The sequence below is a fragment of the Eucalyptus grandis genome, chromosome 3 (genome assembly GCF_016545825.1).
Source record: "Eucalyptus grandis isolate ANBG69807.140 chromosome 3, ASM1654582v1, whole genome shotgun sequence".
In the NCBI taxonomy this organism is placed as follows: Eukaryota; Viridiplantae; Streptophyta; class Magnoliopsida; order Myrtales; family Myrtaceae; genus Eucalyptus; species Eucalyptus grandis.
The window spans coordinates 23,184,594-23,201,591 of record NC_052614.1 but is presented as its reverse complement, the minus strand read 5'-3'; the positions used below and the strand labels follow the sequence as shown (position 1 = coordinate 23,201,591).

The window sequence follows — 16,998 nt, the reverse complement described above, 5'->3', positions numbered from 1 at the left end:
GATTTGCTCAATTGCTTTGTGTGTAAAAGTGATGGTTTTTAGGCGGGCTTATGATTCGCGACCAAAATATTTGTGCTTCTATCTAATTAGAGTTTGTCATCAATCCGAACATTAGGCGAATGGCTTTGAATATGGTAGTGACTTTGGCCCCCGTCTCGTCAAAGCTAAATTATGAGGAGGAAGAGGAAAAGGCAAAATGTCTCTGTGGATGTAGAAACTAGAGCTCATGACCTTTTTCTCTTTACAATTAACAAGGGCGAACTACAGACCAGGGCATTTCACATTAGAGCTGGAAAAAAAGTGTAGAAGGATTGGAGGTTTGTTAGTACGAATGCTTAATCAGAGACACCGAGTTTACTTCCCATCATTAAATTGCTTTACTAGTGGAAGGGAGGAAGGCGATCACGATGCTCGTCGATAATGCCAATCAAGAGTCCTAAGTCAACCAGGAAGAGAAGATTACACAAGTTGGCGTTTATCGTGTTTCCATCCTCTGTTGAGCAAAATGATCATTTTAGGGGAACACTAAATACGTTTTTCGCTTTTAAGGAAATGGTTGTTTAAGCGAAACCTGCTATTGAATATACTAGATAGTCTTTCCAAGTAAACTCATTTTGGCATATTGCTTAAGGTTTGGACGTGTTTATGGTTTTTAATTGGCTCAGGGTGCTTTTAGGTGAGAATAAAATTTTGGATTTATAGATGGGCAATTCTAAGAAGAAAATGACATTTTTGTAAATAGAGACTCGAGGATGATTGATTGATGCAAAGACGTAAAATTAATTAGCATTTCGTGAGAATGATCATGTTCAGAATGTTTGTCTTCACTCACCATGAACAAAATAAAATTAATGAGCATTTCATGAGAATGAGAATTTAATATCAAGTTTAAACTTTATTAAAAAAAGGCATTTTTTGAAAAATTTAAAACATAAATTTTGTACGATTCTCAAACGTGTTTCTATTTTTTTTCTATTCTAGGAACAGAAATTGAGTGCATTTACCAAACGTGTTTCTATTATTTTTTTATTTCAAGAACAGTTTTTTTTTATACTTACCAAACGCGTTCTTTACCAAACGTGTTTCTATTATTTTTTTTTTCAAGAACAGTTTTTTTTTACACTTACCAAACGCTTTTTTTTTTTTCAAAAATTGTTTCAAACACTTTTTTTTTTATTTCGCTCCCTAACAATTTTTTTAATGTTACTGAAACGCGCCTTTACCGAACACCGATCCTCTCGTCATCCTGGGCACGCGAGAATCTTTCTGAATACTATTCATTCGCGGAGCTCTTTGGGCTGGATTCCCACATTTGATGTAATGCTCTCAGGGATAAATTAAGTTAAATTGCTCCACGTGTTGGACGGGGGAAGGGAACCGAGGGCCCAGCACATTAAGAACGAGATAATTTGTCCATTAAATAACGAGGGTCATGATCCATTTCTATATTATTATAAGAAAAAGGGAGATCCTACTTTTATAGTCAATAATCTATCTATATTTCAATTAGGCCTATATTTTACGCAAAAATACCATTCCGATAATTAGAACGCGACCAGCAAAACATTTAATTAAGAAAACCCATAATCTATTGACAGCCGGTTTTTCTAATTTTTCGCTTTTCAATCCACTCGAATCATCAAAAGTTCGGATTTTGCTGAACTCTTTCCCTTCTCTCCACAGCGACCGAGAGAGTCAACTCCGACGTTGACCTTATCCGTCACGACCCCGTCCGTCAAGCTGCACAGGTCGCCCGAAGCTTTTTCTCAGAAATTTCCGTACGGTTTCAGCAGCAGCAGCAGCACCGCTTCCAGCCAACTTTCCGGGGTCAGACCATCGTTTTCTCTGTCATTCCCACGTCTACTTTCCTCTTCTCCTCTCGAATTCCTCCACCGCTACTTCCTACACGAGAGTGGATCCACATGATGGCGAAGCAACGCCCGATCACGCGTCGAGTGGGGCTCTTGTCTCTATAAATAGCAACGAACTTTACCCAGGATCCCAGAGGACTCGCAAAGCTTCGAGCTTGACGCAGTTTCCCGATACCATTTGCCCGGACCCTCCTAAAGGGAAGCCGTTTTCGCGTCCCCTTCGCTGCCCGCGTGATCTTTCGAAGTGGGTTCGTTTCGTTAAGGTCGGATAAGGATCGCGGGAGTCTTGGTCGTGACGTCACGACGGACCCCACGCGCTTTGGCGTTTATTTCTGTGAACTATGTAAAGGCACAGAGAGAGAGAGAGAGAGAGAGAGAGTGGGTGCGGCAGTTTTTAGCAGAAGCAGTTTCTGTGAGATTGGGGCGTTTCGGCAAGAGACGAGGAGTGGCAGACGAAGGGGTTCTAGAGAGGGTTCGTGGGTGTGCGTCGAACCGGCGAAGGAGGTGAAATTGGCGCCCAGAGAGAGAGAGAGAGAGAGAGAGAGAGAGAGATGGGGGTTGCTTTTCGGATGTGAAAGGAGGTCAGCAAGCGGTCGGGGGACCCAACAGAGGCCCCTAGGAGGAGGGGCTGTTGGAGGAGGAGGAGGAGGAGGAGGAGGAGGCAACAATGGCGGTTACAACGACGCCGTTGACCTCTTCTTCCGAGCTCGCGGTCAGCACGGTCTCTTCTCTCAAATTGAGGTTTGTGTCCCTCGCCTGTTCATGTGATCGTACGCGCTTTTTTCACTGAAAAATCTTTTTCTTTTTTTTTTTTTGCATACGTTCACTGTCAATACGCTGTGATGATGCGCTTCGTTCTCTTCAGACCTGAGTCGATGTTGTCGCTTGTCCGTATTTTATTCTTGTTTTTTCGAGCCGAACGATGATTTGGCCAGAAAAAAGAACTCTGTCTCGGAGGATTGTTTGTAGAAAAACTCAGAAGCATTCTTCACAATGTGGATTCTGCTCAAACCCGCTACTGAACTAATTGATGTTAAATTATCTGAAGAACTTCTGATTATGTGGTCCCAACATGGTCGTCTAATTGGAGTTTTCTTCTAGGTTTCCTCATTAGACTTGACTTGAAGAGTGTTCTTTTCTTTCCTTCGAACCAAAATTTTAATCTGCCTCTCGAGCTGTGACCTTTTGGAACTCATGCAAATGACAAGAATTACGTGGTACAACAAATTTAGTGGGATTGCTTTGCATCAGTTTTTTTTTTTTTATTCAAAAGGGCTGCTAGTTTAGACAGAGTCTAACTAAGCCCTGCATTTGTACGCCATTACGGTGCTCATTTTTCAGAAACAGAGTTTCTCTCTGAATTATGAGTTGTCTTTCAAAATCTAAAATTGGCATTGCTGATTAAGCATAGATACCAATTGGATATTTGGGAAGGAGCTAGTACAAATTAAGCACATCATACTTTTCGACAACAATCTCCGTGCATTGCATATGGTGTTCTTGTGAGCATCGATCTTGAAATCTAATGCCCATAGTTGGTATGATGTGCTTTATTGTCTATGCTGCAGTTATCCTTGTCTGCTTCAAAATTACGTGATTGTGACGCCATGTCAAAGGTGAGAAACTTCATTAGCATTTTCAGTGGACTTGTTGTACAACTTGCTACTTGTATATAATTTTTCTATTTTTTTCCTGCATCTTGCTTTCCCATTCACCTGGAATCTTCTTGGTTCTTTATGATGTGGTTGTCACAGAAGGGTATAACTTCTTCTTCTTCTCTTCTTCTTTTGAAGTAAACTTTCAACTACATATCTTAAAACTTGATTTTCTGTTTTCTCATGCTTGCAAAAATTTGGGACATCACAGCGAATGATGTGTGCATTTCTGGTTGATGCCTGTTATTTGTGTCTTCAGTATGTGTTGCTGAAATTACCTTATGACTGGAAGACTAATTTGTGCTGCAGAAAACACTTATAGGATAGTCTTTGCATGCGTATGTCATGCTATTTTCTATATAACTTGTGTGCTTCATATGTGGCAAATCTCATCTGCCAAATTTTCTGCCAGGGCAACTTTTGCGCATGTCAAAAGTTGCATATATACTCTCGATCAAATTTCAGGCTGTGTAAGAAACCTGAACTAATATAGTTAAGTAGCTCATAACTAGGGGTGTGCAAAAGAACCGGAAACTGCCCAAACTGCCTAGAACTAGACCGCTTCAGTCCCCTTCTGGGCAGTTTCTATGGGGAACGGTTCCATTCCTGGACCACCTGGACCGGACCGGAATATATTCTAATTTTTATGTTAAGAATTTCAAAAACCCTAATTTGACAATCTTGCTCAATGAGAGACGCTCATAGACATATCATCTCGCTTTCTTGTTTTTCATTAATCCTCTCAAGTCTACGCTTTCTCGCTCTTGGTCGCCTCTCACCTCCAGTCCCCTGCCGGTCGCTCTCGGTTGAGTGATCAAGTTCAGTGCACTGCACTGTACTGAGTTTTGTGTTGCTGAAGGCTTCAACCTGAAGCTATCTTCAAGCTATGATGAAGGCGTCCATTTCCAGATTTTTGGAAATAGATGCCCATAATTTTTCCAGATCTGTGACTGGCTTCCATTTCCAGATTTTTGGGAATGGACTGGCAGGTTTAGATCTTGCTGCTCTTGCAGGTTTAAAGGTGTTTATATCTTGCAGGTTTTGGGAACATGCATATTTCCTTGTTTAGTGCATATTTCCAGGTATAAGGAACACTTGTGGTGGGGATTGGGGAGTATTGGAAGGCATGGCCGGTTCCATGGACCCACCCAGCAACCAGACTGGACCGGTGGTCTGCTTGCCGGGTGGTTCTGGGAACCAATAGGTGGTTCCCGATTCTCAATTTATGGAATCGGCCCTTAGTGGGTAGTTCATGGTTCCAAGGTGGGAACTGGCCCACCTTGGAACATATCACCCTTACTCATAATTACAATAAATGACTGATTCCAGGAGATTTTCATGTGTTTGTGTTTCCTTCTTTTATGCCCAAATTGGAGCTTTGCTTAAAGGTTTATGAACTTGATCAATGTATTCTTGCAGAGTGATCCAATGGCAGTTGTGTACTTGAGGAAAACAGATGGGATGCTTGAGGAACTCGGGAGGACAGAAGTTATATTAAATAGTTTGGATCCTGCATGGATTGAAAAGATTTCTTTAGCTTATCACTTTGAGACTGTTCAGCATCTGGTGTGAGTGTTCCATGTATAGGAAAGTATAACTTATTCAATCTATGTTTTGTCTTAGCTATATCATGTAAACCCATTTGTTTGTTTGCTTTTATCTCTTTTCAGGTTTCATGTATATGATGTCGACACAAAATATCACAACGTACCTGTAAAGGTGTGTCAGCTATTTTAGTCATTTCATATAGTTTGATATTTCTTTTTGGATTTTCGCTAACATTGTTTCTCTTTTCTATCCTTTGTTTTTTTCTCCTCTAAATCTTATGGGTGAAGCCATGTGCTATGCATGGCCTTTCCTGGTTATACATTAACAGTGTCTCCAACTGCAATTCTATGTTCTTTGTCTCAATTTAGTCAATATTCCTAGAGGTCTAACTCAAATTTATATGAAAACAGAGAGACTGTTTGGAGTAATAGAGCGAGTGGTCCCAGATCGATTGCCAAGTTTCTCCTTACATGCTAGCTACTTTTACTAGGGTTATGTATCAACTGAATTTTTAGTTTTTTCCTAAAGTGGGAGGAATTATAAAGATAAAAGCTCATCTTTTTTCTTACCTTTGATGTTCAAGTGTGGTTAGACAACAATTTCCCGGGGTAGATGAGCTTTAGCTGTTTTGCAGTCTACAAATTTTTATGTCCATGGAATTCTAGAAAAACAAAATGAACACGTTGGGCGATCTTATGTTGCATAGGAATTTGAATTTTAAATGGCATTTAAGTAATCATGACTTGTAATTACCCTTGCAATCAAGCTTATTTGGAAAATATGTGCTAGTCCATTCAAGATTACTTGGGTTTCTCTTTGCCTTTTGTCTTTCCATGTGAGGAAGAAAAAATATCAATATTATGTTTGATTGGGAGGTTTCAGTGCAGACGTTAAAGCTGAAGGACCAAGAGTTTATAGGAGAAGCTAGCTGTGTGCTGTCGGAGGTACTTACTCTGGGCTCACATTGTGATCGTGTCATTTCCCATGCACTTGGCTCAGTGAAGTTTAAGTGTAATCCATCTAGATCTTGTCCAATGCATCTTCTCCTTTCTATTTTCTGCAGATAGTCACAAAGCGAACTTGGAGTTTGACCCTGTCGCTTCATAATAAAAATTTACAAGTAGGCTTGAGAGACCTGGGTACTCTGACCATCCGTGCTGAGGAATCTGTTGCTTCCAGGACTGCTGTTGAAATAATGTTCCGCTGCTCCCATTTGGAAAACAAAGATAAGTTTTCTAAAAGTGTAAGTTCTTTAAAATCTCTCTTGAAAGCTCCTGTTTGATATAGTCCCTTGCCATATCTTTTCATTGCTTTAGCCTCATACTCTGGTGTTACCTTTTCTTAGGATCCTTTCCTGAGAATATCCAGAGTGGTTGAGTCTGGGGGTTCTCATCCTATTTGCAAAACTGAAGTTATCAACAACAACTTGAACCCCAGTTGGACGCCCCTATGTCTAAGCATGCAGCAATTTGGAAGCAAGGCAAGTTTTACACAGAGCCTGTCATCATATTGTCTGATATGTTACTGGAGGCACTAGTGATTTGGCATACTGTAAGACTTGTTGCAGGAGAACCCATTAGTCATTGAGTGCTTCGACTTTGATACAAGTGGGAACCATGCACTTATAGGGTAAATGCCTATTCTCATGCAATTTGTAGTACTTTGGCTTTTCGTATGTTAATCCACTTCTTGTTTATTACAGTAAACTTCAGAAGTCCATGGCAGACTTGGAGAAACTCCACAAAGAAAGAAATGGTGCAAATTTTACTTTACCAGCTTCTCATCACAGCCATGAAAAGGTCTGTCATTCCTAAGTGGTTTAATACTCTTCATTCTGATGAGCCCTTTCATTAGCTTTATAACTTCTCTGTATAGGTTCTCAAGAGTCAGCTTTTTGTGGATCAATTTTGTGAGAAGCAACAGTACAGCTTTCTTGATTACATATCAAGTGGTTTTGAGCTTACTTTTATGGTTGCTGTGGACTTTACAGGTGTGAATCATTTTGATATCTGTTTATCCTATAAAACTTTATCTCTTTGATGCTCGATCTCATTTCATTCTGATGCTTTTGGACTTTTCAGCCTCAAATGGAAATCCCAGAAATCCAGATTCCTTGCATTATATTGATCCTTCAGGAAGATACAATTCCTACCAACAGGTATATTTTAATTTTCCTACTAAACCTGGTCACTGGTCACTTGTAACGATTTTACTATAGCCTTTTGATGATGTTTTAATATGGAATAACGTAAAATATACTTTAAAATTAAATGTTCTAAGAGGTTAATCAGTGGACGTGCTTTTTCTTTCCTTATATGTTTTGATAGGTTAACCAGTTGATGTGCCTTTTCTTTCCAATTGATGTCATAGACTTACTTATTTAGTATTCGTGTTGCCAACATTTTAGGCTATAATGGAAGTTGGAGAAGTGATTCAATTTTATGATTCGGATAGACGGTTCACTGCATGGGGATTTGGAGGAAGGGCTTATGATGGTACTGTATCACACTGTTTTAACCTGAATGGAAGTCCCGATGGCTATGAGGTAGGTGAATCGAGTTTGCATGCCCCATCGATGTATTCGCTTTTGGAGCATGGACTGTAGTACATGAACCTCTGGGACATCATATCAATTATATATTAACATTCAGAATTCTTTATTGATAGGTTGAAGGAGTTGAAGGCATCATGGCTGCTTATGCTGGTGCTTTGCACAATGTTTCCCTGGCAGGACCCACTTTATTTGGTCAAGTTATCAATAGGGCTGCTCAAATTGCGGGGCAATCACTTTCTTATAGCCATAGCAAATACTATGTTTTGCTCATAATAACGGTAAAGTGAAAACAAACATTTGATCTTTCTTAGTTTTGATGTGTTTTGCTACACAGCTGATAGAACTTTTCCTTATTGTTTAGGATGGAGTTCTCACGGATCAACAGGAAACCATGGATGCATTAGTGAGGGCATCAGATCTTCCACTCTCAATTCTGATAGTTGGGGTTGGAGGTGCAGATTTTACACAAATGGAGGTAGGTTTTTTTTCTGTGGTTTAAGTTAGATTTTCTTGCGATTTCTTTTCTGTTTTGCATTTAAGAACTATGTTGAAATATCTCTTTAGGGAGGATATAGATAGCTCTAATTTTTTTTATTTCTGTCAGAAACTTGATGCTGACCATGGAGTTAGATTGGAAAGTTCTACTGGTCGAATAGCCACAAGAGACATTGTACAGTTTGTTCCAATGCGAGAAGTACATCGTAAGTTGATTTTCGCATGACTTTTTTGTCAATGAATCCATTAGTTTTTGTTAATCGAGATAGACGTTCATATTCTCATTAATACTTGACAATAACCGTAATTTCCTTTCCCTATTAGTGTGAGGTCATAATAAGGATTTGAACTGAGGCAATACCGTTTGGTAAATCAAAGCCGAAAGAGGTTGACATTTTAGCATTCATGGCAATGTTGTCATGATATAGTTGGAGGATGTTAGTGTTAGACTCGTTTTCTTTCTTGACTTTTTAGATTCCTTGGTTTCTATTGGCTTATTCATTTATTTACCCATCTTGAATTTATTGTATTTTGCAAGATTATCTTAAAAGCCAATCGATATATATTATTTTGATTCAACTGATTAAATTGGGATAGAGAGGGCAATATCAAATATGAAAGTTTTTTTAGGCTGCATCTTTGTTTTACTTCTTTTTTTTTGGTTTGGTTATAATAGGAAAGGTTTTGCAATCAAGTGCAATTTTATTAACACTCTTGAGAAGTGTTGATAAATCTTTCATTTTTCTCTCGACAGTAACTTACATGAAACGATACTGTTCTCGGCAGGTGGAAGTGTATCAGTGGTTCAAGCTCTTTTGGAGGAGCTTCCTAGACAATTCCTGACTTACATGCGGACGAGAGGCGTAAAACCACACACTCCTACACCTCCTTGAGCAGCTTTTAGAGAAGTGTCTGTGCCTTAGTTGCTTGAACATCTCAAAAGAGAAACAAAGGAAGGATTATGTTCATGCTTGATTTGTGTACAGCTGCTACTGAAGGGTGGAAATTCTGTAAAGAGCTCTATTATTTCCTGTCAATGCAACTTCTTTAAAAGCTAAAAAAGAAAAGTAGGAGGGGCAAAAGTGGTGTCATTGGGCACGTGTTGTTCCTGTAAATTTCTAATCATACTGCAAGCATGTGAATACATTTACATCTTGGTGAATATAAGTATAGTTTAGTTTGGCAGTTGTTACTGAAGTACCTTTGTGTGATGAAGGAAAATTTGGAAATATAAAATTTGAAATTTGCACTCTTCTTCCATGTCATGAGTACATATACTTAGATTCATTCAATGTTACCCTAAAATTAGATCTGATCGTTGAGAATCTATGTAGGCGTGAAAGTGAATATCACTCGTGTGAGGGTGACCCACGTGGCATGTTTGGCATGTGCACTCTCGTGCGAGATTTATCCAGTGATTTATTTTTTATGGTGATTTCAGCTTATTTTTATTAGTAAATCTTGAATTGAGGATTATGATGAGTCCTTGAAAAAGTTTAACAAAATGGAGATACTTATTATGATTTGACATCCCTTTGAGCCTGAATCTAGGACTGTGATGTATTTATTAAAAGAATTTTACAATATCAAAAACTAAATGATGACCAATATTTTATAGATGACATTAGAGGATCAATTTTATAGAGTATGTGTGATGCCCACACAACGCATCACAATGTACCAGCGAAGGCATAATCTTTTTTGGGTTTTCCCTATCATTTTAGTCATTCATCATACCATTCGTTCTTTTGATCAAAAGTTCGAATTCTTAATAATCATGTATTTAAGCTTAGTTTGACTCCTTTTGTACCGAGAAGATATCTCGATTTCCGCCAAGTTATTCGAGTTAGCATTGAGTACTCCAACGAGTTGAGTTTATTCGCAAGGTTAAGCTTTTAATTTACTAGTGGCATTGTAAGATCCAATTCGGGCTGGATTAAAGGATTTGGATGGCCAATGGAAGATAATTCTTTTCACAAAGTTAGAAAAAACCCAAATTAAATGGACCAAACCGCAGTGTAAATGGGCTGGACTCGATCAACTGTTTCCTCCTTGAGCCCAGTCTGCATAGCTAGGTCTTCTCTCTCATTTTAATAAAAAAAAAAAAAAAATTGGTCAGAATTTATATTGAATTTATTGTTCTTTATTTCTCATGCTCATGCTCATGCTCGACTATTTGGGCGCAATATTAGATCGATCCGCCATTGATTTCTTCTAAAATGAATACATGTTTTTTTTTCCTTATCTCGCAAAAGCAGGTAGTATATGTCTATACTACTTATTTAAGAGAAAAGTGGGGAAGTTGGTCTCTAGAACTAGCAGTTGTAATTTATCTGCTGCAGAACTACCGCTAGTAATAAAATCACGAGCAAATAAATTTTGCATTGAGACAGTGTCATTGATCCTTATCAAAAGGGGTTAATTATAAAAAAGTCCTAAAATAATTATATCAATTTAGTTCAAAACTTTTTAATTCGGTCAATTTAATTCTAAACATTTTCAAAATTTGCCGATGTAGGTCATTTGATTAATTTTGATTGGAAATTATTGATGCGGACGTCAATTGTCCTACATAAGATAGTCTAAGTTGATGGGGACAATTTTGAAATGTTTATTTTCTTTCTTCTTCCTCCATCAATCGCCAAGCCTAAGCGATGGTCATTGACTGGCCATAGGCAACAACTGGCAGCCGTCGCCCTCGTCGGCCTTAGGTAAGGTCACTATTGTCGGAGGCCAACGAGGGTTGGCCTTGCCAGCTTTGGTGAGGCTCAACTTCATTGGACTTGGCTAGTGAAAACCTCATCACTTCTAGCGAAATGAGCATTGCTGGAGGCCAGTGAGGTCACCCTCACTCATGTAGTAAGGTCGAGCTTAGCTAGAAGTGAGCGAGGTCGAGCCTATCTTGACATCAGAAAGGGCTTCAAGCAATTATATCATTAACACACAATAACTATTATTATATCAAAGATATTAATAAAATGTCCAGTTAGCATAAGGTCTCCAATATTTAAGTGCAACAAAAATATAGAGCAAGTTCGACTTAAACCAAGTTCTGATAAAGCGTAAAACAATCTAAATATGAGTTCAAAATGAAGGACAAGACAAGGGACTGGGGAAATTAGTGAGGATTCTCAAGAAAGTATTGGACGGATTGAGAGACCGGCGTCCTGCTGAAGTTGGTGAAAAACTCCTTGCATTTCGCTTCTCACTACACGGATTTCTCCCCAGAGTGAACTTAGCTCGGTAGAAAGTGCCTCAACTGATGGCTCATTCTCGTCAACTTCGACAGCTCTCACAACGCATCGATGATGTCAATACCCATGGGGTTGGGGGTGGCCATCCCACACGTCTACTCTTATCCAAACTCCTTGTTGCTTCTTGATGACCACACTTTTCAGCGTGGTCCCCAATGAATTGACCGTCAAATGAAGCCCAAGGAGTTTTACCCTTTAGATCGCCATCAAAAGCCTTGAAGATACGAGTGAAGGCCATCCCATACAGTAAGTCCATTCCTTTGGAAACAGTGCATGAAGCAGAGTATCAAGTATCAAGTCACTCAAAGATACCTTATAAACATTGACTTGAGTTGGTCCTTAGATACACCTGTTCAATGTCCAAAAAATAGGGAGCAAGCAATAAACCACAATCTTGTCCGACTAGCTGGGTATCCACTCCTATTTTCGGATGGAGTGAGTTCTTCTTTAACCCTCGCCACCCTGCACAAACATGTAGAAAACATATCTAAATAGTTTGTAATTGTTACAAATACGCAAAACTAACTTTTGGAATCACCAAAACTATGTTAGGGTGAATAGTGACAACTTTAAAATAAAAGACTCAGCTAAAGATAAGGTTTGACTACCAAAAATCAAAGATGATAAATGTAATTTTTTGGGCAGGCTAATCCATTAAATGAATTCTGGGAAAAAAGAATCTTGTATCTTAAATAAATACTAGATACCCTCTGACGGTTTTTGTGATGGCTGGTGTGAGCTTCATCTTCAGTAATGAGTAATGATCCTTGAAAAAAAAAAAAAAAAAAAAAGAGGATACAAGAACGAGGATATGAGTACCCACCATATTTAATTGATAAAATGAGGTTTTTAAAATCATTAGCTTCTGTGAAATCTTATGCATCAAAATGATACTACTCCATTTTCTTAAAACAATGGATAGTAAGATCTCGAATTAGACAATTATATGAACATTAAAATGTCATCATGCTATCTAATTTTGGTTGGTGCACTTGATCCATTGTTCTCGATTGACTCTCTCTCCTCTTTATAAACATGCACCTTTTTTGAAAATTTATGGGCTAAAAAGGTATTATCATTTGCTCCGATTCACTGCAAATATTTAGTGACGGATTTTCTTTATTTCCTACTTCACATTTATACTAAATATACTCCTTCTCACGTGTAAGTCTATCAAACTAGGGCTATCATTGCCAATTGATTTATGACCTCCTCTTAAGTATCATTGAATACTTCTTTTTGTCCCAAATGTCCAATGCAATTTTTTTCAACCTGGTGTGCACACTCAACGAAGGAGCGCCGCAAAATGCCAAAATTAAAAGCAAAATCTTTAGTGGGCCATAGATTGGTATGAACTACCGACTTTCAAGCTTCTTTTTAAAAAAAAAAAATAATAATAATTTTGGGATTTAAGGAGATTGATCACACCAAGCACTCAAACGAATTAAGTGAAACTTATGTCTTGCGAAAAGGGCCAAATTAACTAACAGAAGCTTCACATGTATTCGTATGTCTAGTAAAATAGGCTTGTTATCAATTCCAAAAATAGTGGAAAAACAGCGAGCCGTCCATTAGCTGCATATTTTCAAACATAGAGAAACTAATTGATAAGTTTATTTTGTTGCACACAGTAGTGTGAGAAAATGTATATGGCGATGAAGAACTTATTTCTTAGGCCCTAACAATTATGTTTTGTTAAGAAAAGAAATATTTGTCCTTTTCACACGTTTGTAAGCGGAAGGGGGAATAGGTGCTCAAGGAAATTATTGCTCACCAATCAAAATTTGTCCTTATTAAATGAAAAGGGTTTGAGGAAAATGACTTAATCTACGAGACCATAATTGTCACCCAGCCAGGTCTTTAGAGAATAATGCCTTTTGGTTGAATTGAAGAAATAATTTCGAAACATACTATTCAACGTGCATCTCGCAAAAGTTGCCAGTGAAGGTGATGATCATCCCGCCCTTACACAATAGTATCGTATAAAAGTTAATTTCCGCTGTCAACACCTTGCCCTCCTGTGAGTTCCAGCAAGCATGGTTAATGGAAAAAAAATGAAAAAGAAAAAGAAGGCAGTCTCTTTCCATGTGATTGAAGAAAAAATTATCAAAAAAATCATAAACTTATTGCAATTATATTAATTTAGTCATAAACTTATTTTTTTGGCTGATTGAGTCCTAAACATTTTACAATTATATCAGTTTAATCCACCTTGCCAAAATTGGCCGGTCGACTTTGATGTGGTCACGGGCAACAATTTTCTAATAATATCTTATTTTTTGAATTTTTATCTTTTTTTTCTTTATCTTTTTTTTTTTTCCTTCTCCCTCCTCCTTCCTCCACCTCCCTCCTTCCTTCGGGTTTGATGACCAACTAGAGGGGAAAGATGGCCGATCGTTGGACTGAGGCAGTCAGGTGAGCTCGCATTACTATCATTGACCAAGGGCAAGCTCACCGCCCCTGTTGGATCTGGTGAAGGCTTACCTCGCTGTCATTGGGTCCGGCGAGGTGAGACCTCGTCCGGACCCGACAAGGGCTCGCCTCACCATCACTGGGCAAGGACTCGCCTTGCCAGATATGACAAAGGCTCACCCGCCGCCTCAGTCCAACGACCAGCTAGCCCTCCCCTCTAGCAGAACACCAGAGCCAAAGGAAGAAGGAGGGAGGAGGAAAAAAAGAAGGAAAAAAGTAAAATTAATAAAATAATTCGAATAAAATAAAATATTATTAAAAAAAATTGTCGTTGGCGCCGACTGGCCAATTTTGGCTAAATGGATTAAACTAGCATAATTGTAAAAGGTTTATGACTCAATTGACCAAAAAAAAAAAATTTATGATTGAATTGATATAATTACAATAGATTTAGAACTTTTTTTTTTGCAATTTTTTCCGCGGTTGAAAATGAAGAAAGAGAGAGAGACATTGAGGTGCCGTCAACATGTCTGTCCTCTTCATCGTTTCCCACAGATATTATACATTATTTCTCAATCAATCAATTTCCTAATTGCAAGTGTATTGATAAAGTCGTGATTTTCCATTGCCTTGTTCTGTTTGTCGTTGTCCAATGGTCCTTCGCAATTATTTATCTGGGCAAGTTGGACAGAACCGCACTGAAGTATTCTGTCTTCATCATTTCCCTTAAGTATTATACATTTGTCAACTAATTAATTTCTTAATGGCAAGTTGTTTGTTGATGAAGAATGAAGATGGGTATTTGCGTAGAGAGAGAGAGAGAGAGAGAGAGAGAGAGAGAGAGTGATGCCGAGGTAGGGTTTTAAGAGAACACGAGATCGACCTGTTAGCCGCTGATTGTGTTTCTTGATTTGTTTGGCAGCACATGGTTTGTCAAATTGTGGATAGCTGCCAGTTCGATAAGTCAGGCTTGGCTACATAATGCCAACTTGTCCCGAGACAGTAGTGCCCATTATAAAAATGGCCAACCTCGTACTTGCCCTTTAGACTTATTGGTCTTAATATATTCTCGGTAATGGTATGTGTATTCCTCTTTCTGTCATTGGCCTATTGCAAGAACTAAGCAAAGAGTTTCTTCATCCTCCAGGCGTTCCAAGTCAAAGCTGAAGGTATTGTAACATCTTTCTCCATCACATTTTCCCTTTCATGAATTTTCAGTTCCCTGCTGTTTTCTTCCCCCACAGTGTCCGCTTGTTTTTGCGTTGTGCTGATATGTACACTTATGATCTGGTGTTATCAAGACTGCTTTTGGCTTGCATTGCCCTGCATCCATCTTACAGACAAGTCAGCACCCAAGAAATATCGGTTCCCCTTGCATCCTGACGGTGAAGCCACTCCCTGTATGTGTGTCATTATATATCTAATTTTCGGGAGCTATCAGTTCCTGTTTCACGCTCACCCTCTTTGTTCGATAATCTGGTTCTATTGGTTGAGATAACTGCAATATAAACTCATTTCAAAGGCACCAATATTTCTCTCTCTAAGCTTTTACATTTCTCTAAAATGGTAATTGTATGACATCATGACTAACCTAAGGCACCAATATTTCTCTCTCTAAGCTTTTACATTTCTCTAAAATGGTGATTGTATGACATCATGACTAACCTGTCTTTTTGTTAGTAGCGGAGGGTGAACTTGGAAAATTAGCAAGTCTCTCATAGACATTTAGACAATTCGGCCTATTACAGTCAATAGGAAAGATACCATTTCTAGATATCCTTATAAAGACGCTTAGCATGATTAGCATCAAAAGTTAAAAAAAAGGTAATAAAAAGCTATATTTTTTTTTGTTGATTTAGGAAAGTGATTGAAATGAAAAAATATTCTGAAATCTAGAATTTAATGTAATTATGAAGACTTGTGAATAGAACCGAATGATCTATTTGACTTTGTCATGAAAAGTTGAGGAACTAAAAAACAAATTAAAAGTTTAGAGACTATATTGAACATTAAGGAATAGCTCAAGGACCACATTAAACAAATCAAAAGTCCAAAAATAATATTGCACATTGGACCAAAATTTAAAGAGTTTTGTGCCAATTTCCCCTTTCCAAAATTATCATTACATATATTGCTTATCACTTTATTCTTTATATTTAAATCAGTCGGTGTATGCAGTTGCATCGGTTCATATCGATGGAATAAAATATTAGCCCTCACTCCAGTTGTATTATTTTGGAATTAAACATTGCCTATAAATTGAGACTAGAATGGCTAAAAGTCATCTGTTCTTTTCTTGAAAGGTGGCTAAGTGAAAATCTTTAATTAAAGACCCTCATCTTTGGTTCTTATATCTATACATTAAATTCCTTTAAGGCATTACCCCGTTCTTAATTTGTGAAAGTTTCATCTGCTTTATTCGAAGTAAAGCGCAGGTAAATATGTAGATTATACATATGAGAAATTGGACATTGTGGCAAAAAAAGAGAACTTACCAAAAAAAGAGTTTCCAACATGTGTGGTGAGAGAGAGAGAGAGAGAGAGAGAGAGAGAGAGAGAGAGAGAGAGAGAGAGAGAGAGAGAGTCTTATGCAAACGCATGTTAACCAAACTTCCTCTAGTTGGCCGGCGGGTCATAGATTCCCTTCGTCCTCTAGTCATACCAACCCGAAGCTGGAGGTATTGAAACATCTTCCTCCATTACATTTTCTCCTCAAGTTTCAGTTCCATGCTGTATTCTTTCCCCACAGTGTCCACTTGTTTTGGGTTGTGGTGATATGTCCACTTATACTCTGGTGTAATCAGGACCGGTTTTGGCTTGCATTGCCCTTCGTCCATCTTGCCGATAAGTCAGCACCCAAGAAATCTCAGTTCCTCTTGCATCCTCACAGTGAAGCCACTCCTGATATGTGTGTCATTATATATCTACTTTTTTGTGCTATTAGCGCTTGTTTTATGTTCACTCTCTTTGTTTGGTAATCTGGTTCTATATATTTAAATCCTAATAAACATAAAAGCAAAAAAATAAAAAAAGGAATAAAAAAAATTGGGTAATTATCGCAACTGATTAAGCCCGTATAAACATAAATCACCCCTTTTTAGAGTGGCGGTTTTGTGATCTTTAATTGAGGGCCCTCACCTGTAGTGATGAGGCAAGGCCAGCCCTCATTGGCCACCGGTAGAATGAGAAGGAAAAGAAAAAGAACAAAA

General features: G+C 38.3%; 1 protein-coding gene across 1 annotated transcript; it reads left to right on the top strand.

Moving 5' to 3' along the window:
* The first annotated feature begins 119 nt into the window (after positions 1 to 119).
* LOC104431044 (protein BONZAI 3) lies at positions 120 to 9,374 on the top strand. Its single transcript, XM_039309464.1, is given in 19 exon segments — positions 120 to 198; positions 1,684 to 1,827; positions 2,393 to 2,470; positions 2,473 to 2,612; positions 3,440 to 3,487; positions 4,946 to 5,094; positions 5,197 to 5,245; positions 5,962 to 6,018; positions 6,138 to 6,317; positions 6,420 to 6,554; positions 6,642 to 6,703; positions 6,777 to 6,873; positions 6,950 to 7,064; positions 7,156 to 7,232; positions 7,482 to 7,619; positions 7,742 to 7,906; positions 7,990 to 8,103; positions 8,233 to 8,329; positions 8,910 to 9,374. Coding segments are annotated over 19 exon segments (2,031 nt in total). The 3' UTR covers positions 9,017 to 9,374.
* Positions 9,375 to 16,998: the final 7,624 nt, after the last annotated feature.